The sequence below is a fragment of the Anser anser genome (genome assembly GCF_964211835.1).
Source record: "Anser anser genome assembly, chromosome: 1".
Taxonomy (NCBI): Eukaryota; Metazoa; Chordata; class Aves; order Anseriformes; family Anatidae; genus Anser; species Anser anser.
The window spans coordinates 45,846,099-45,868,023 of NC_139720.1; the positions used below are offsets into that span (position 1 = coordinate 45,846,099).

Genomic DNA, 21,925 nt, shown 5'->3' on the forward strand with positions numbered 1-21,925 from the left:
TAGATGCTACTAGGTTGAGTGTTGTAGAAACAAACTATGACAATAACACGGTCTTTGGAGACCTCCCCAGGTACCACTTTCAGAGCAGTTCCACATGTATTCCAACCCATAACTGGGTTCACCTGCACGCTTAACATCCTCAGGAGGAGGTGGCTTAGAAAATCCTTTGCCACTCATTTTGTATCACATATAGTGAGCAAGGTCTTTGTATCTTTTCGGTAAGTATATACTGAAAATAAATTTCATAGACCTCTCCGAAGTGATGGCAGTTCTCTTATCTGGATGCTGGCACTTCACATAAAACTCAGCAATGTATATAAAGACTTCCAGGGATTTTTTTTTCTTCTCTTTTTTAGGGTGTACCAGTGTGCATTATTTATACCTGAATTTCACCTGTTATCACCCTGCTCACTGTAGGCCTCTTTGCATTTTTCCAGCCTTGATGACATTTGCATGTTTGTTAATTTTGCTGTCTCATTAGCATTCAATTTTTCAGGCTGTTAATCATAATAGAAAAAAAAAGTTCTGTATCTTTTATGGTTCTCCCACAGAAATTTTCCTCTACATAAAACCTTAAAAGCAGAGAAATAAAATCACTCCCAAGCACCTAATAGAATAACCCATTGCTCCTATGCTCATATATACTGTATCACTGGAATTAAAAAAAAGAAAAAAAAAAAGAAATCTCAGTTTCTTGGTTTTATGCCGATGTTTATGAGCTCTCCAATACAACCTATCTTAGCATCAAATTGTCTCTCTCTTTACCCCATTTCAGTGGAAGAACTGCCACAGATTGGGCCAAGATTTCAATTTCAGTATTTATCATTAAGGTACATTTTTGAAATTTAGCAAACTACAAAATCTGATTTCAAACCCACAAAATGTGTATTGGATTCTTCTATGTTTACTGACCTTCATTATATAGTTTTTTTTGTTTGTTTCAAGATGCCTAGAAGAAAGTCATGGAGCTAGAATATAGACAAGTCTGGTCTCAAGCTAAAAATATATCTTCATTAATCTTTTTGCAGGTCAGAATGAAATCTGATACAGAAATTTTTACACCACTGAAACAAGTTCTGAAGGAGCTAAAGTTTTCTAACATGTTTTGGATACATAATGCTCTCTGTAATATCTAGAACAATGTGGTGGGGAGGAAGGCTTGATGAGGGTTTGAAAAGAAGTTAGGTTGCAATCAAATCATTTAATGTACTAAGTGATAATGCACGTTATTCAGGCATTATTTTTGCTTTCAGATTCATTTAGGTTGCTTTATAATCAATTTATAAATATAGTTTTTTCCCACCCTTTCTTGTCCTGTAAATGGCATGTACAAGCAGCAGCAGGAATCATCTGTGAAAAGTCTAGGGGACAGCAGTTATACAAAGAAGTGTGAAGGAAACGATCCAATGCCCTTAGGAATTACTGCAACTGTTTTCATTGATGTATGTCATCCCAGAGCATATAAATATAAAAAGTCCTGCCTTTTTCCAATTGCTATCAGTTCTAAGGATCTTAAATTATTCTTGTTAAGTAACTACTGATACTAAACTCCAACAGAAGTGTAATTAAAATCACACTGCTACATCCTGATTCATAATGGTGCCTCTGCAATTGTGCTGAGTCTGCACCTTCATATTGCTGTGTGTTTCAAAGCAGAGTGAAAGCAGAATCGTGCAATTACCCTCAAATGACTTTTTCTCATTCATTTCTAGTGACTAGCATCTCCAATAACAGCCAGCTGATGAGAACAAATGAAATCTGGAAGGCACCAAATTAACAACAACAGAGATGTGAGCCTTCATTTTAACAGCTAAGGAAAACAAAATAGTATCAATGTATGTATGGACATTTTCACTTACCATTGTGGCACTTGACTTTAAGGTGGAAATATCATGTCTGTTAACGAGATTTTATGTTGTTTTATTATCTACACCTAACCTACTCCTTAGCTTTTCTAAAACATATAGTAAAGGGGAATATCAGCTAGCAGCAGTGAGTTCTGGCCAGATGTCTGTGAAGAATTAACAGCCATTCACTCCTTTTGTACAGATGACAACACTATGCCCTTCAAGCACACCCAACATAGTTGTTCTGGGGGGAAAAAAGCAAACAGAACCATACAAAATTGCCTCTGCTGCACAACTGGTACTAAAAAAGCTTTTGTTTAATCTATGCTTGCTGAGATACTTCCAAGTGAAATTAACAACAGGTCTTGCTGGTGTTGTCAGCTCTTCAAGTAAAAATCTCCCTATCACTAGACACGTGAGTTCCTGAGGCAGTAGAGAGGAAAGATGTGGCAGGAGCTAGAGAAATGTGAGGGATCTAGTATCCATGAAGTGAGACAAAAAAGGCATTCCTCCTCTTTTCTATCACTCCTCCTTCAGCGAATTCATTGCAGCCAACAGCGCACTCTAGGAAGCTAATGGCAAGACTGGGTTGGGGCTGCAGCTTTGAACCCTGCTGAGCTTGATGGCTGCTGAGACTCATGCTGCTGTGAACAGTCAGAGCCCTGCAGCTCTCCTTGCCCCTCTCCTCCTTGAATCGGCAACTACTCTGAACCACCACAGGACACCCATGACCATAGCTAAGGGGTCTGCTACTTTGCTTATTTTCTCTTGTAAGACAGTTCTGGAAAAATCTTTGCATGTTACTGTCTGATGAAAAGCTGGAGGATCTTACAAAATGTTAAACACCACACTTGGACTACTTAAGTAGGCTGCTACCAAAGCCCAGTACAATTGTGTGTCCAACCTTGTTTATTCTCACACTTAGAAAATCTTCCAGATGGCTGACGGACCATACTCACAAACCAAATTAAACTAAAACCCTGATATTGCTCGACAGCACTTTCACAAACAAGAAATGCTGATGAAGAACGTAGACTTGACAACCATGGGCAAATAATTAAAAAACATTGTAAAGAGAAGTTGTTTATACTGTGACATTGATATCTTATTGTATACATGGAAATCAAAAACAAACATGCATGGTGTTGTGAGAAGATAATCTATGCCCACATGACCTATAATTCAGCATATTAAAAGCAGGGAAGTTTTACCTCACAAGATCCAGTGGCTGGTATTTATACCAGACTCCCCAGGAAGCCCAGCACTCATAGAGCAGGTGTCTGTGGTTTTCTGCCCCATGGGTTTTTATTGAATTCTTGCTTCTGTAACTTCCCTAAAATATAGATCTGGACATTAATGAACAACAACAACAACAAAGAATACCTAAGAAATCTCTTTCACTAGTGGTATGGATAACACAATTTATGCAAATTCCATACCTGTGCATCAAAAGCTAAACAGGACATTAGAAGGAATATTTCCTCTGCCCACAGTGAGATTTGAGATTGTTCTTCCTAAGAAACTGGTGTTATGATAACTGGTGTTCTAGTCAAAAGGTATAAACTGGAGAATTTCAAAGAGAAAACCACAACATATTTTTCCCTTCTGAGAACATACTGATTTATCACATCCAAATACTTTTTCCGAAACAAATCCAGAACAACTTTTCTTACTCCTCTTTTTATAAGAAAAAAAGCATTTTTTTTCAAGAAAAAAAAGCATTACTAAATGGTGAGATGCCAGAGGCAGCTGTAGAATGTAAAAGAGAATAATAACATTAGTAAGACTGAGAATATTTACACAATTAAGTATTCATTTTGTGGGAAGCATCTCTTCAAAAAAGAAAGAAAAAGAGAAAAATACCTCATGAAGAGGAAATGCAGCTTCATAGGAGCCATTACTGAGCAATCGATTCAGACCTAAGAACCAAAAGTATCCAGTTATTTACCAATAAGGCCAGTAAAACTGCTAAGTAAAAAGCAAAGTACATTTTCATGATATACTGCTAAGTGAAGTCTGAAGCTCATTGACCGTAAGAGAGACAAGTAAAAAAATTCATCTTTAATAGGTTTTGAGGAACTAAGATATAACACAAGCAAAGATTTGGTCTAATATTAACCACAACCTATCATTTATTATGCCTGATGTTTAAAGATTCATTTGCCAAATCCATTTTTTAGTGTAACTTCAGTGAAATTAGGGACCTCACATCAAGACTGCAGTTTGATGCCATGTATTTTGTTCTAAAGAAGCTATACAGAGGAAGGGCAGTATTTCTTGGGAGATGAAAACTTCAGGGAAGACCTTTCCATTTCTGAACTCCAGGCCAGTAAAACAACAGAAGCTTTTAATTTCCATTTGATGACAATGTTGTAAAATATGTTCAATTTATGTCTTATGAAAGCTGCTGGACTAACAGACAGAACAGGAACAAGACAGACCGCAGTAACAGAAAACCAGGAAATATATTTGAACCTGAATCAAAATGTCATGAAAAAGTAATCATATGACCCACTCAGTCAGGTCTTGACTCTCTTTAATGAGAACTAGGACAGAAATAATGAATGATTCTGAGATGTGGGCCCTTTTCACTTGGAAAGTCACCAAAATAGGACTGAACGACTATATGGCAATGCAAAATTAAATACTGGCACTAACAGCCTGAAGGTAGTTGAACCCCACTGATGTAAAGGAAAAGGATCATGATTCCATTCCTAATTCACAGAGGAATGATAGCAGTGACAACACAGCAATGAGAAGTATTAATTCAACATAAACAGCACTTTCAGTGATAGCATTAGTATCTGCTTAGCAGAATACGCTTTCTCCTGAAGTATCTTTGGCAGAAAAGCAAAACCTGTACAGCTGAGCTGGGCTTTACTCAGCCCAGTGATCTGTGCAATCTTTTGTTCATGGTGGGTACCAGACAAGTAGATATGTGAGGGAACTTGGGATCTTGAGGCAGGCAAGGACTGCAGATGTATGTGCTACATGCAATGGCTGGATGCACTGCATGAATTGTCCCCTTTCTTTTCTCCTCTCTGCACACCACCATTACTCAGAGCTATCACTGCCCTCATTCCAGGATCTGGGGAAGAGACAAGTTAAATTCTGGTATACTTCTTTACCTCTTGAAGATGCATGGGGTTTAAACAGCAGGGAAATGAAATGTGCTGTAGACTTTTATGGGGATTGCATCTCTGTGTGTGATGACCAAGTCTCTATATGGTACAGAAGCAGTAAATGCTCTGTATCACAAGACAGAAAAGGTCCACTCTTTTGTGCTCCAGCCCTCATCCATCACTGTCTGCTTTCCTGGATCCACATATGTGCTACTCCAAAGGCCCACTCCACTCACTGTTTGAAAGAGATGCCATAGCTATGCACAGCATCCTTTGCACTGAGGACGTCTTGGTGAACTCCCCTTTGACCTATGGCAGCTACGGAGTTACAGGACCTCACATCTCCCTTAGGGAGGAACAGATATCCAGGGATGTACAACAGCATAAATCTTGCCTTCCTTTCAAATACATTTTTATGAAGGAGTAAATGCTTTTCTCCATAAGCATGATGATTTTGCTAGGACAAGTCCCTACCACAGCAATGGGTGAGGTGTACACAGTTCAAAACTGAGGCCATTGAAAATGAAGTAAGAGAGTGTAATCAGCCCCACCAGACTCCTCCTATTTTTCTGATGGAATTTAGCATCCACATTAAAATCACTTACCAATTTTGTTTTTCCCTTCTTCATATTTCACTCTTTGTAAGATATGGTGTACAATTCTACTTCTGGTAGCATTATTGAAGAAAGTGTCTTTGTTGTGTATGATGAAGCTGTATAAAAACACAAACAAGGCCATTTCAGGAATTATAGTATCATGTTTAAAGCAAATATTAAATTCCATTAATTTCTGTAGCACATTAAAAATCTACAGTTTGAGAGCAAGTGCAAGAAAGATTAAAGGACATCAGATTAAGTGAGATGATTCACCACATGAGATGATCTCAGTAACAGCATTCATTTCCTAGCAAAGAATGACATGAACGAGTCTGGAGAAAGATCAAAGATATTTATGATAAGCATCACATTCACTATGATAAGCATCACATTTAGATAAGTCATTGAAAACTACCAAATACTTGCACAAAAATTTGCAAAAGCAAAAGATTTATAAGTGCAGCTGTAGAAATCACATTTGATTTCTATTTCAGGCTTCTTTATTATGCTTTACCACTAAAAGTTGGATGGAAACATCCACTTGGTAAAAAATGACTGTTAACCATGCTTAATGAAAATCAAAATACTGATAGAAACTGAAAATATTAGATATTCCTATGTTTAGTGCTGGAAGCTAAAATAGAGTAGAAAATTAGCTTTCAGAAGGTATTCTTGGCATTACGTATGAATGCAGTTTCAATAGTTTAGACAGAATTGTGAGGAGTCTAGGGTATTAAAAAACTAGCCACAAAATATATTTATTAGATTTTCTGCTATAATATATTTTATATAGATTTATTAGTTACAACATACGTACTTACAGAAAACATATTTTAACATATCACCATAGTCACTGGAAAAATGTGAACAATATAAGTGTTTTAGTTTAGAAATACTGGTTCAACATGTCAGCTAAAAACTGCTAAAGAATTCTTATGTTTGCTTGAGTCATGTAGGGGCTTCAGAATACACTCTGGAAGTAATTTAGATACTTCAATAAGCATACAAGTGGTTGGAGTTTCTGATGAAGTAGGCCTCTGCATATATTTAAACAAATTAAATATTTTTGAAAATGTAGTCCTTAGTAACTGATTGAATGGAAAGGTTCATATTCTTAAAAATACTGTGGATAGGATGTAAGATTGTTTTCTTCCTCAGTATTCGTGAAGAGCTCTAGAGAATTGAATAAAGTGATAAATAAAATGGTAAAATCATAGAGATGTTATAAAGAGGCCAGCCTGTGTGCTGAACAGATGTGACATAAAAAGAGAAAATCTTAATAGGGAGCTTGGCATATATTTATGCTACCTTCTCTTCTGCACAACGTGGGATTCACTGCTCAGTTTTCACCTCAGGTGATTTTCCCAAATGAAAACCCTGTTTTTCAGAGTGATTGTTTACCCATGGGAAATGAGATATGGTTTTGCACCTCCACATTCATTTGGAAAGCCAGGTGAGGAGTCCAAATTATGGACTTTAAGGACTCCACGCACTCCTTCCTTCCTTATTATCCAAAAATCTCTGTGGAATTTTCCAAAAAAGACGGCCTATAAATTCATTATGTTCAGCCTCAAAGGTACATAGTAAAAAAATTCAAAAGTAAAGGTATAAAAGACAAGTTGCTCCAAGAGCAGCTTAATTAATGGAACCTGGTTTTCTAGAGATTACTGTCTCATGGCTTCTTTCCCTCTCCACTCCAAATACTCGTAGGTCATTTCTTTGTCCGCCATATATTCACTACTGCACTTCTGGCTTCCTCTCACATCCCACGGTCCTACACGTGCCCTAGAGTACCTACCATGATTTATGCATACTGGCTGACTACCATGTGTGTGATCATTTACTAGTGGGCTGGTACCAAACACCATGTACAGTTGGTGTGCACCAGCTGCCTTTTCTGCATAGGCACAAATTGTAGGCCACTGTCCCGTTTCTATCAGCTGATACTCATAAAGTAAATAAGATTCTGCTTATCTTTGAGACAGCTACACCTTTACCAAATTTAGCTGAAAACAACCAATATGCAAAACAAGAGTTAGTAGAAGGATTCTGACAAAAAAAGAGGAAACACTGCCATCACAGAATGCCTAGTGTTTAAGGATTAAATCAGAACAGATTAAAAAAAGCCTAAACTCCAAGCTGGAGCTCTGTATTAGGCTGTTTTCGTAGCAGCAGAAACAAATTAAAAGACAGTGGTGAAACAGAAATGAATAGCTATGAATTTTCCCACTTTATTTCATTTTCTTGTAATGTCTGACTTCCATCTCTAAGACCTCACCTTCCAGGTAGCACCGAATGTTAAAGGTCTATGAAAATAACTTTTGAAATCAAAACAGCACAGTAATTTTCATTAGCTACGAGTTCTTGCAGGATTCAATTGCAAATGGAATAGACTCATTTGGGAAACTAGCAACATTGACTCAGGTAATGGTAAAAAAATAATATCTATTATTTTTGCAATATAATGCTATTTTACCTATTTGTTATCATGACTATGACATTCTGCAACTACAGGTAATTCTTTCAACCACTTTTCTGGACAAGTAGGTTAATAGCCTTTCTACATTTAGTTGCTTCTATCTTTGTGAGTCATGAGTAGGGAAAAAAAAGGCTAAAACCAAACACTGTTCAATCTTGAAAGGCAATAAGAACTAGTTGTTTTAAAGAGCACTTTAGATATTTGCATTCATTTGTAAACTTAGCAACAGTATTGTATCTGTTGATCTCACTTGGCCACAAAGGAACAAGCAGATGTGTCTGTGAAGCAGATGTCAACACTTCAGTATGATAACTACCATGAAGAACACTGCCAATTCCAGCACTAACTGAAACAGTCCTAAAACATATGTGAATATGACAGCTGTAGAGGTTCTGCCCTGCCCATCCTTTGTGCCATTAAACTGCACCTGTCAACAAGATGGGGAGAGGAGAGGGAGAAGTCACCCCAGCTGGAGCAGGCCAAGAACATGTCCTTCAGTGTTTTCCAGCATTACTCACAGAGACATGGGTGCGGAGGAAATACTAGAGTTCACCAAAGGTGAGAGAGGAGTGCCAAACATGAGTCCTCTGGATGTACTGGACTATTCCTGTGTCACAGTTTTGGGGAGTAATTGCACATGGCAAAGGTTAAAATAAATCCTTGCCTATTTTTTAATAGAAAAATCTTTTTTTTTTCTTTTTGGTTATTTGGTCATTTTGATAATTTATGCATAATCGTATATAGAACAGCCCCAGACAGAGCAGTATCAGCACAGCCAAAGGGGCAGTGGGCTCTGGTACAGGGAATAAAAATAGGGAATAAAAATGACTGGGAGGCACTGAAAGACAGAAACTATCTGAAGTAGTTTTAACCATGTGTTGCAACATCTCAGTTAGAGGTTGACATATATTAGGACCATGTTGGGGGAGGTTCAAATTTGTCTCCAAAATCACAGGGGTTTCCCTTGTCTGCTGAGAATCACGCATTTCAGTGCAGGATCTATCCTTTTCTATCAACACCCTTCTCTCCTGCACTTTCTGGGCCTTCCTTCCTCCAAGGTTTTTGTGCTCTAGGTTGTCTCCTTTCTGAATGTGAGTGATAAATCCATATTCACAGAATAGTCATCAGGGCTCTTTCAAGGTCTACAGCATCCAAATTCAGAGGAGAAAGTCTTTTTCAGTCTATGTAGAATCTCACCCTTCAAATTTCACTGCACAGGGGTCAGAGCTGAAAATATTTCCAAACTAGGTGTAGAAAAACATTCATCAGACATTACTGAGCTACAAAATACACAAAATAGAGGCTTTGTAAGGAACTTTTTAACCCTTGCTACTTCCAGATGGAACAGTTTCCTCAGCTGTTCTATTTCTACTGCCATTGTTAGAATTTCAATACACACAAAGGTTTGAATATTCATGAGTAATGCAGCTTGTTTTCAGGATCAGTGAGGGTTCAGGCATTATTTAGGAGACAGTTCAGTTGAAGGTTTTGGTCACTTTGTCACCTCTTCTGTAGGACAAAAAAAATAAGTAAGGATTAATACACTAATATTTTTATTCCTTGTGAAGGTAATGCATAGGTAGATAATAAAATCAGTGATTTGTTCCACAACAGTTATACCCATTAACCTGGTCCTGTAAACCATATTTCTGTGAGCTGTCCTTACTCAAAAGGAGAATCCCAATGAAGATAATGAGAGCACTTCTGGCAGTAAAGGTTCCAGAGCTGATCCTTAATTAAAGTGCCTTTTAAAAATGTTGTTGTGGAAATATTGCTCTTAAATTCCTACTGTAAACGATGTGACAAGTCACTGAAGGTTAATTGCTTTGAAATTATATTTGTAGCTTTCTTAATTAGACTCTGAACTGGAGATTTCAAACTGTCTTTCCATGGATAAAGCACAGCAAAGCCAACCATCATCTAGAGAAGGCCCTCAAATGAATGTGAATTCAACAAACTGCCAATGAATTCCTGTTCTTACATTCTCCTTGTTCATTCTGCAGGTTGTACAAACCCACTGGGGGTAAAATTAAGTCTTGAATATGTGTCTAATAATTTGAAAAATCTGTGCTTACTCTTCAGTTTATATTGGAGAAGCAAAAGGCTTGAAAATGCTATTTTCTGCTGTACTGGTGAGATATACATGCTGAAAGCTGAACACCCATGGTCTGGTTACAAAACTACAATTGAGCATGGGTGCATACCCAATGCGTATTTTTGCTCCATTGTATCCCCAGACACTGAAAAGTTTAATGTCTGACACTCACCATATTAAAATGTATGATCTAAGCAAATCTGGTGCTGGAAGCAGTACACACTGGAAGCACAGATGCTGTCTGAACTTAGGAATCACTACCTGAGAAGCGTATTCCTCTGTACAGAAAAAAATGCCCACCTCTCTGCACTGCTAGGTAAAACACTGGAGCTAGCTAGCTGTTGTTGGCTGAGGCAATGGCAGGTCATTACCTCATTTGACAACAGAGAAAGAAAGTCATCAGCAACAAGATGAGGCTGCAGTATTGCAGTGAGAATATTACCACACATCCCTGTAGTTTATTTGTTTGAAAATGGGTGTATGATGATTACTTGCTGTTTATTTTCATTTTGCGTGACTTACAAGGCTGTGAGAGACTTTTTTGTTTATCTGAAATAAAATGTTTATTAGTGGTTATCAGTGATTTTTCCCATCATGTGCCTAAACCAGGACCACTTTTCACTTTGGGATGAAGAATGTATTAGTGGCTTTGTCTGTCTCAGATCTGGCACATCACAGCCTCAAAACTGCTAAAGGAAAATAGAGCCTTGAAAGTGCTGAACCTCTCCTCCACCTTCCTCTCCCAAATCACCCTGCTCCCTAAATCACTTCTTAATTTAAATTAGTTCACTCGGGAATATTAAACAGAGATAGAATGAGCTTTATTTATTTATTTTTTAGTAAAAATAATCTTAAAATTTATTTTACAAATTAAATAGTTTTTAAATTTATTTAAATTTAGCCCTGTTTTATTCAGTTTGCCAGGCAATTAGAACTTTCAGAATCAAAGAGAATTTAAGAAACCCATTGCAAGGTGCTTACAAGTTTGGTCAGGCAAAGATTTGTTTAGGAGCATGAATCTTACAGATATATGATCCCCTGCTTATAAGAAGCCATTTGCAAATGTGTAGTTATTACACTGTAGATTTATACAAACACAAGAACGACCATCCTGGTTTAAACCACGTAAGTGTCCATGCAGTTCCTTCCTGACCCATCCATGATCTCTGTGTGAAGCAGCTTGGTGGGACATAGTCACAGGTCATCTTGGTGAGGACAGCATTTATCAGAGCCAATCTGAGCATCAGAAAAAATGTAAAATGTAACTCCACCCTGACAGACAGATATCTTGGAAATCTGAGAAAAATACAGGACAATATGTACAAGGGGATTTGGTAGAAAGGAAAACAACTGCATTAATCTCTGGTATATATTTTAATTTTACTTTTTAATTGATTTTTAATTAATACAGGTACTTTCCCAGTCTCCAAATTGTGTAAAGTTTTTATCTAATTTTCACTGAAGTAATAAATATTTATTTAAAGAGGCTTATTCAATTATATATTATATTAATATTTAACCAGAGGGTTTATCACCTTTGGAAGAAAAAAAAAAAGGAAAATAGCTCCTGATAAAGTCTGAAATCTCTAAGCAGCAATTAAAAGCATTTTCCTAGCTACTATACAACTATCAAAGAAATTTCAGATAATTACCACTGTTACTATTCCCAGCTGACTAGCAGCTCACTACATAAAATAACTAAGATGTAGTAGAAAAATAATTAATTGTCATAATGTCTGAGGGAAAACATTTTTTAGATATTGTGAACTGTGCATTCTTGTAACTGATAATTTTCAGAAAAAATGGTTTGGCATTAAAAAAAACCCTTCCCTAGCTGTGGCTGAAGAAGAGAGATACTGCTCAGAAGACTATCTTGCAAATTATGATTTTGTATTCCACAAAATTCCAACAAAATGCTTGCCTCAGCCAGACAGAGCTTCTTTCCTCCAAAAAAAAAGATTTCCTATTGCTTAGGAAATATGATGAATTTTGGTCTTCTCTTGTACTGACAATTCTACGATATACCCTGTAAAGTATAATAATAATCTCTTTAAAAAAAAACCTGAACCCATGCTGCAAAAATTATAGGCACATCTTACAAATATGATTCTTACAGTTTTCTTTGCCTGTTTTGGAGGTACTGCAAAGGGTTTGCTATGTCTCTGAAAACACATCTAATTTTTTTTTTCAAGTTAGCCTTTTTCCATCTGAATGGGAACGAAATATTCAAGAAGGAACAAGGCTAGAAAACAACCTTTAAAGTTGCTCACTGTATTTCAGTACCTCAAAAGTATTAATTCCTATTGAAACAAGGCCAAATCAGGCCTTGTTGTTTTATTTTTATTTTTTGTTTTTATTTTTATTTTATGTTTATTTTAACTGTTTTCCTTCCCTGGAGGAAACTTGTCATTCCATGCTTTTAACGGTGACTATCACAAATGAAGACTGTAGTCATACCATGTTTCAAGCATCATCTGTATCAGACCAGAGACCTGGATATGAAAACTGTTTCTAGATCTAAAAAAGGATAAACGTTCTATTTTTTTGCTGAGATGAAAAACATCTGAGACTGTGAAGAAAGGAAGAAATTAGGAATTCAAGATGAACATCAAATATGAACAAGCTCATGTGAATATTTAAGGAATGATACCTTAGAAAATTGAAAGCACATAAGACAAGTTTAGAAGGAAGAACTCTGCAACCTCCAGCTATAGCATGTGGCCAAACCTACAGTGAGGACATGGACATCTTGTCAGCAAACTCAGGATATGCAGATTTATACTTCCAGGACAGTAGCATTTGTGAATGTTTTACTATGTGATTATTAAGAGTTCAGAATGTCTCGGACAAACATTGATTAATGATAACACAGAATTCCTAGACATATTCAACTGGCAAAAGAACATAGCTTGCTCTTGAGAAATACTTGTACAATAGCCAGCAAAATCCTCCTTAGTGTAATTAAAAGACTGATCATATATTTTAAGCTCCTGTAGATATTTCTTAAAGAAAGGTTTAATATACTTTTCACTTAGGATTCCAGATTTGCAAGAGAATTTCATCTTTTTTACTATAAACTTAAAACTGAAAATCTGTATGCAAGATATGATAAAAAGGAAAAGCAGACACTAATGACATTATTTATCTACAACCTTAACACAATGCAAAAGACTTGCATTTATTCTCCGTTTTCTGAGGACTTAAAGAACTTCAGAAAATGGCCCTGCATTGGCTGAAAGGTCTTAAACCTGAGGTCAGCCAGCTGAGCTTCTGTATGGTATTGGGATCCACCATGTCCTCTGCATGTTCTGTGTGAATCAGTTTTGGGACGTGTGTGAGAGAAACAGAAGCAGAGCTGTATCTAAAAGCCCAAGCGTAAGGAAGAGACTGTCACTGATACTCTAGACTACAGGATAATGTACCTGCAGAAGAGAATGTGAATTCCACGTGTCACTGCCCATGACAATAATGTAGGCCCCGTTATAATGCTAGGAGATAATTTAGTTGTAATGGCAATATGGTATGGTAACAGCACTCTAGCAAAACTTTAACTACACCAAATATGAAAATGCATAGACTTTTCCTATCATCAACCATCTGTAAGCTAAATTATCATAACTTTATTGCAGATAGCAATTATCATTTCTCAAGAATTTCACTATGTATCTTCACATTCCTAAAAGAGCATTGTGGGTCTCTGGGATATAAATTTAAATAAAAGACCTGATGGGTTTCAAAAAATCGCATTAAATTCAATCAGCAGCTTTTTTTGTTATTAAAAAGCAAGTGAAAGTTTATGTAACACATCAGTGACAACTGATAACTGAAGCTTCAATTTAATACGGAGGCATGACGTTTATCAACTTTGGAGGGTTTCTGTTACTCTTCTCAGTAGGGGACAATTAACAGTGCAGTCTTTGTGAAGGTTACAATACATAGCAGGGGGTAGATGTGAAAGAGAAATTATTTTCTTACTGATCAAACCCCATCTGTCAAAACTGACCCACACAAATGAAGGTGCCAGTCGCAGTATTTGTTACATCAGTTAATATGTGTTGAGATACACATCAACATTAATACATAAACCAACAATTTCTACTAGTATGTTCGCCATGTTTGATGTTCTGGCTGGTTGTATACAGGTTTTCCAACAGAATGTTTATCTATATCTTGGAAGAAACAGAAATTTACGTAAAGTAAGCAGCAACTTATATAAAGTAAGTGAACCTCAACATAATACACTTTTGGACTGGTAACTGATACTAATAAAATAATTCTAAAAAGAATTCTAAAATCATTTTATATCTACATTTCCAAATATTAGATACTCACACTCTACCACCAAAGATTAGAAGTATAGACCAAAGATGTTCCTGAAATGCTCTGCTTACCAACGTCCCCTGAAATTCTTGGAACAATTAAAAAGCTTGCATGCAATTCACTTGACAAATATTGAACAAGTCATTAGATTTCAAAATTCTGGTGAAGAATAATAAGATAGATACAGGCAACAGGCTGGAGCATAAGGGGAGTACAAGAAACCTGCCAGAGCCAGCACCTCTGGGGGGCAGGAGGGCAGCTCAGCCAGCATTATATCAGTCCCCACACAGCAGGAATGGTAGACTAAACAGAAAGCAAACTGAAAATATCAGACCTGCTGTGGGGTGGAGCTATAAAGTCTGTAATGATATAAAAGAAGCGCCAAACAACAGCGGGAATGCAAATGATCAGCATTTACTAAAAAGCTTGCTAGTTTACCAATTCAAATATAAGCAAGGCAGAACAATATAAAAAATACTCTGGTTCATATATGCCAATTCTCCTTCCAGCCACACACATACACACAAAGTCACATGCCATAATTTTAAGGACAGTTAACAGTTAATATTAATAAAAACATAAGTCCAGACTTTTTTTTTTTTTTTTTTTTAAATTACCACTGGTCTGCACATACTCTTCCTATTGCAGGGCGAAATAACGGAAACATCTTTTTGCTTAAATCTCAGAAGACTCTCTAGCCTGAATCCAATGTCTATTCAGGGCACAGACGTTTAGTGGAGATAACTCTGGCTGGTGACTGGTGCTAAGAGCACACTTCTACTGAAATTTCCCTGGAGATTTGCACCTGTTTTTGTTTTTCTGCTGTATTTGAAAAGACACTACTTGCAGCAGAGGACATCTATTTTATTCACTCCTATTGCAGTAAATAAATCCACTCCCTGAAAAACTGTTCATTCAAAGTGAGGCATTTGAATGAAATGTTTATTCAAAGAGCAGTAACTGTACTTGTCTTCTCCCTAAATAAAATCACATATTTCATATTTTTAGTCTTTGATCTGCCTGTGACTCATTCCACATCACATGAGTTTTCTGTTAGTACCTTGGTCACTGCTGCCTATTCTTTGTGGTTTTGTTTTGAGGTAGTCAGTGATTGCTCCCAATATCACAGGCCCAGTAACTAACCATAAGACACACTCTTTCTCCAAAGTTTGCCAGCCTTAAAAATTCAACATGGGATCTGAAAACAATACTAAGCCTTTTTCTGTTTTGCATTTTGCAAGAGAGTAAAGGCTTCTACTAGTCAAATGATTTCTTTTGTAACATTGGTGCAATACTGATACCACTGGTATTCTTGGACAAGGGCAACTGATAGACCTTAACACTGGCATTATGCAAGCAGCATTGCTTCTGTTGAAGTAAAAGGCAGAGAAATTCAAACAAAATAACACTGTCCTGTTTCTAGAGTTCTGTTTGGTTTACAGACATAACTAGGAATGAAATGCAGTATCAGTTTATTTTGACCATCAGTGTTAGAAAGACTAATATTGATTATATAAAAGACAGAAATGCTGAATAAGTTTTAATCACATCTTAAATACACAAAGAAAAGCTGTAGTTCTGACCCAAGAGAGAATTAGCCAGTTGACTACTTTAAGTATATAATTGAAATTCCAGTGAATCAAAAGGAACTTTTCCATTGATTTCTTTTAGCTTTGAGCTGGACCTTTAATTACTACAAACGTAGGCAGACTTTATGCTCTCTCAAGACTCTCTCCCTTTGTGTGACAAAGAACTAATCTGAAGACACTAGTCTTTAAGACGTGAACTAAGAAATTGATTTTTTCCAAGGTGAATCCAGAAGGAAAAAATTTAATCTTGTAATTAAGTTATGATGCTACGATATAATAAAGTACTCACTGATGGATCCTTTGTTGGCTGAATGGTGCAGTATAGCAGTCATTCTCCTCCAGATCCGGCAGTGTCTCCTTATCCAGTTTCATTGGCTTTCTAGGTAACCATCCTCGAAACCTGCTTATTTGTTTCTCGATCCTGCAGAACACGAAAAGTGTGAGCATTTGAGACAGTGAATGAGATATATCTTACTTTTTCATTACATTGCAGAACTCTTACAAAGAATATCTGTTGGCAAACTAGACCACTTAATATTTACAACTACAAAAGAAGCAATGTCTGATATTTTTGAGGCAGATTGAATTATACATGCTGAACTTGATTATTAATAACAAGCTTTTAGTGGAGAAACATCTTATTTTGTCTCAACAGAAAAGCAATGCCAACGTTACACACTCCTAAAAATCCATACTCATTAAGCTCTTGGCTACTCTCTAAACCTTTATTCTCAGCTTTTCAGTTACTTTAAATTTCAGGCTTAACTACACAGTAGACTTTGGACATATAAACCTTAGAATAACCCAGATCGTGACAGAGAGCTTTGGAACCTAAACCCCAGCAAACCGCATCCTTCTTCTGCTCTCTACAGGTTCTTACCTTGCAGCTGACGGTATACAAAATAGGCTACTTTGTTCATTTGGTTTAACTGTGTCTTGCAATACTACTGCCTCCACAAAAACAAAATACTCAGTGTATAGATTAATAGGTGACAGCTGCACAGATCCTTACATTTAGAAGGTGAAAGCAAACTAAGATTAAGTTGGAGAAAGTGTTGATTTAATCACAAGGGCACTCATGCCAAGATGTGCACTGGAATTACGGTAAAGGGAAGAATTAGAGCTGACAGGAGAAGACAATCTAAAACAAATTCACATCCAAACTAAAACATTATAATGAAAAAACATAACAAAGATGTGCTGGGTCGTCAAAATGAAACCTACCCTCCCTCACACCTTCAGTTCCTAACCAGTGATCTCTGCCTCCAAAAATCAGACAACAAATTACGGACATGCACGTTCTTCCTTGACTCCAACAAATGCTGTAAGTCCTGCGCAGTCACTTTGAAGGAGGGTAATTCATATACACGCAACTGAGTGTGTGGGACAGTGACATGAAATTATGATATAGTTCCATTTAAAATACGTATAATATTTCCTTGAATATTCAACCTTCTCCACACAAGGTTATCTTCGATAGGAAAGCTAATGCTAATTTTTAAATATGGGCATTCAAAATTGTAACCACATGAGCTCTACCTGTTTTGGTACCATTTGTGCATTCCCTGTCTGTGAGTAGCATGGGAGCAGGCACTCCAACTTACCATTGGGACTGTTCAGAAGAATGGCAATGTGTATGTGAGCATGACATAAGGCTTACACAAAATTTAATAAAAACTCTTAATGGGCATTGTTCACACCAACCCAGCAGTTCAGAGTGCAGGTGGAGGTAGCCTGCAAGTGTCTGTGCCTGAATGCAGGTGAGACGTTGTCAGATCCCAGCACTGCAAAGGGTCAGACCTATTATAAGTCTCCACTTGTCCTTTCAAGACTGCCAGCCTTGAGCCAGTCTGTGCAGAGACTGATAGGAATGACAAGGGAAAAGTAAGTTATCTCCTGAGGAATTCTTTCTCGGCCTTCAGTTCTTCCTCCGTAAAGGTTACAAGCCCTGCATTACAATATGTTCAGCAGGCTTAGTGACCCTGGGTGTGGAAAAGGGAAGAGGAATCAGGGAATTTCTAAATATCCCGGTCCATGCTTATATGTTGACTAAAATTGTTTGAATTCTCTAAGCGATTAACACCCTTGCTAATCTGCAATCCTTTCCCATTCACCCTGCAAGTCAATGTGCACATTTGAGATATGCATACTGCAGGTTTATCACAGCGCATGCAGGCACGCACAAAGTGCTTTCTCCACTTGAGAAAACTACATTATTCATTTCAGCTTCTCATCGAGCATACCCAGAATTTGACTGGTTTGCCACTTGCAAGGTTCAGATTACTTGGCACGCTCAGGGAGCGTGCTCCTTCCCTGCTGGCAACCAGGTCTGGAAAGGTTGCAAGGCCTTTCTGCAAAGCTTGCATCCTAGAATACAGCAAAGCCATCCCTAGGAAAAAAATGTACTTTTTTCCTTGGAAAAGAAAAATGACCAAACTTAAAATACATCCAGGCCACTTCAACAGTGCCATGAGCAAGCAGTGCAGGCTTTGCATTCTACCCGAGCCTCTCTCTTAAGAAAAGAAGCACAGTTTTAAAAATGTATTGTGCTTAATTGTTTCTTCAAGGCTAATCCAGGCCTCACTTTCCTTTATGGAGAAGCACCAGGTGCTAATATACTCAGCTGTATAGGGGGATGGTGTTTGGAAAGCAGAACAACCTACACAAGAGCAGTATAGCGCATGGAGTGAGGAGGCACTGTAGTCAGCCAGAATGAATGAGGAGAATGGAAACATTTCCTTCCTAAATTCCATTTTAAAATACTTGTTAGCCTCACATGCCCAAAATGCACTGTCTTAATTCACATGGTGTCTCAAAGACATGTCTGTTCCACTTCAGTCCTGACCTGGCCTCTGCTCTCCAGGTCTAGCCTTTACTCAGTATCCTCTTTGTGAAAACAGGTGTTTTACTTAAACCACACAAAGGGTTTCTCAAAGAATTTCAAATAAACACTTTACTTGCTAGAAAGTAGGGTAGAGAGAGAATATTTTTCTTTTTCTTTCTTTCTTTTTTATTTTATTTTTATTTCTATTTTTAATTTTTCTCCAAAAGAAAGAGGAAATTGGGAAAATAAAAACAATTTCTTTGAATTGAGATTGATTTTATTTTTCACTCAACTTTGAAAGAGCTTTATGCATATTGTAGTGCTAGATATTGTCTTAGTTTATTTTTTAACCACAGCCCAGGTACAGTTCTAGATACTGTGTATGCACCTGATACCCATACTTTCCTCTAGACTATACTAGGGGAGTTTTGTTATTTAAAACTTTGGGGTCACTAGAATTTTTCAGAAAGAAAATTCAAGTGTGACTGACAAGTTGCAAGAGATCTGCTCTGGACTTTGCCCTGTAACAAAAGTCCTCCTTAAAATAAATTTTGCCTAAATGACAATTTAATTTTAGCTTAGCGCAAAAAAATGGATCAAAGCTTCACTTGCTTCTGTTCTTCACTGAACTAAGGGTAGAGGAAATAGACAGTTTTATTGAAGCTGTAAATCTGAATTTTACATAAATGAAAATAGAGCTGAATATGTTTTCCTTTTTTCCCACTGGAACTATTCAGTTATAGATTTTCTGCCTCAAGTAGCTATTCATAGACCTGAACATAAAAATTGAATTTAGTCAAGTGTTGTCATCACTCAGGAGCAAGAAAAACCACAAACCCACAGAAAAAGATCGCACTATTTGTGACTTCAAATCATATGCTGACTCAAGAGAAAATGAACGTAAGGCAAAATTTCATATGCCACATATAGATGTTAAAATCTTTACCTACTCCTTCCTTTTAATCTATTGCTGTAGTGAAAGCAGCCATGTCTTAACTAAAATCATGACAAACTCTGAAATTGACAGGTGTTATGTATTCATCGTAAGGTGGGGATGGCAAGTGGGGGAACATTGACAAACTTCAGAAGAACAGCATGTGTTTCTTAGCTCTCATAAAGAGCCCATTTGGTGTTTGCCAGTGTAAAAAAGCATATACCATAATGTGAGGTCAGTGTTGGTACTCTCAAGTCACCAGCATAGTGTGATGGGATTTAATATATGAAATGCTTTTTAATATGCTTATGCAGCAGAGTGATAATACATCATTTATTTTCCCATGGATGTTCATTTAGTGATATTATCTGCAGAGTGATACAGCTGTTTACTCCAATACGCAGATATTTCAAATCTAATTCTTCTCTCTCAGAAGTTCAGGGGAGTTTCTCCACTGACTTAAGAGTGAGACAGTAAATCAAACATTAGAGCCTTTTGAAAACTGCATCAACAGCACTGTGGCATTAAATGTCAATGTATGAGCTGGTCTTTGCAAAGCTTTTATATATATTTTAGTCTTTTTGGAGACATTTTCATTTAATTGTCTGAGATATCGAAAATGCAAACTGTGGCACTGGAAGTTTTTTATTCCATAAAGTCAGGCACAAACCACATCAAACCCAACGTTAAGATATTTAATAATTGAGTGAAAGAACTTCAAAGACTCTTCAAAAGTACTCATCTCTCAAGCTCACACCAGAGATGAATTTGGTTCATTGCCTTCCTATCTACCAACAAAGTACTAAGCATCCCCACAGAGGAAGCAATAAATAAATAATGCCATCACTGTAAGAAGTAGGCAAGGTGTATGGAAATGCAAAAAAAGCAGTACCTGTGGTATTTTAACCCTAAGAAACTCCCTAATGAGCTATGTGAAAAGATAGTGTTTGCACTAACTCACTTATTCTTCCTTAAAAAAAAAGACTCCATCAGCTGGAAAACATTTCCTTATTCCTAAAAAAGGCAACACTGGTAAAATGAATTTCACATAGCAAATGCCTTAAAAATATAACTGCTGTATTTGTTTTTGCATATGTCCTAGTGTGTGATCACTCCCTCCAACCTTCCTACAAATGCAGCTAATAACCTTTTACTTCCAGCTTGACCTTCACAATTATTTTAGTTATCAGGTTCAAATTAACATAAGCTGAACTAACATGAGAACTGTACTCACCTATTCATGAACTTGTATCGGCGGTGCAGGTAATAGATTTTTCTCCTGGAAGAACAGCAAAAATGAAGCCAGTCGAGAAGAAAACCCATCGTCAGTTACAGTATGAACTAGCAAGGAAGGAAAGGAGATTGAAGACAGAAGCCTGTAAGAGGTGGAGGAAGAGACTAAAAGAGAGATTAACAGAACTGTCACAGGAAAGCCACACAGACTCTGGTGGCATTTGAATTGCAAGAAGGTCATCGTTTTCGTACTGTCTTCTCTTTTTCTGCTACTTGTCATGTGTGAAAGACAGGGACCCAAAGATGTTTCTATTTCCAAGACGTCCATAAAAAGTTGCAGGAATTTTATAGGACCAATACTAATATGGATAAATTATCCTCTATGCATCTCTTATCCACTAGTGAATTACTAAAACTGCATTTGATAAAATGCAAGGGAAATCATTTAGAAAAGCCAGGGAAGTAGTGCCTGATGTTGCAATATGCCAATAACACATGTAGTGACAACCAGGACCAGTGTTTGCTGCTGGAGTATCATCCCCAGAAACAGAATATAGGCTACACAAACAAATTAGTATGTACTCAACACCCACCCCAGGATACAGCCGCCCCTTCTGCCCCTCAAACAGGCATTGCTGATTTTTGTTGTCAGTGCAATAAGCTGTGTGGGAGTGCCTGTGGGGAGCCAGTGAGCAGACAAGGGTGCACAAGCAGATGCATGCTGACCACACTCTCTTGGCTGGCTTTCCGATGGGCCCTGTAGGGTTCACATCACCCAGGGCAGGTGGAGTGGCCCCAAGCCATTCTGTGTAGCTCCAGAATGGGCTGTCCACCTCCTGTCCCACTCTGCTGCTCTTGCTCTCTTCTTACGTGCCTATAGCACCAC

At 37.3% G+C, this 21,925-nt stretch overlaps 1 protein-coding gene across 3 annotated transcripts in view; it reads right to left on the reverse strand.

Moving 5' to 3' along the window:
* The window catches only part of ANO4 (anoctamin 4), a 220,395-nt gene that overhangs the window by 47,582 nt on the left and 150,888 nt on the right, over positions 1 to 21,925 (reverse strand). For all 3 annotated transcript variants that reach the window (XM_083821204.1, XM_083821205.1, XM_083821206.1), the window contains 5 exons: positions 21,041 to 21,085; positions 16,338 to 16,469; positions 5,575 to 5,681; positions 3,711 to 3,766; positions 3,059 to 3,180 (listed from right to left, as the gene is read on the reverse strand). In XM_083821204.1, coding sequence (XP_083677330.1) covers positions 3,059 to 3,180; positions 3,711 to 3,766; positions 5,575 to 5,681; positions 16,338 to 16,469; positions 21,041 to 21,085 — 462 coding nt within the window. The remainder of the gene's footprint in view (positions 1 to 3,058; positions 3,181 to 3,710; positions 3,767 to 5,574; positions 5,682 to 16,337; positions 16,470 to 21,040; positions 21,086 to 21,925) is intronic.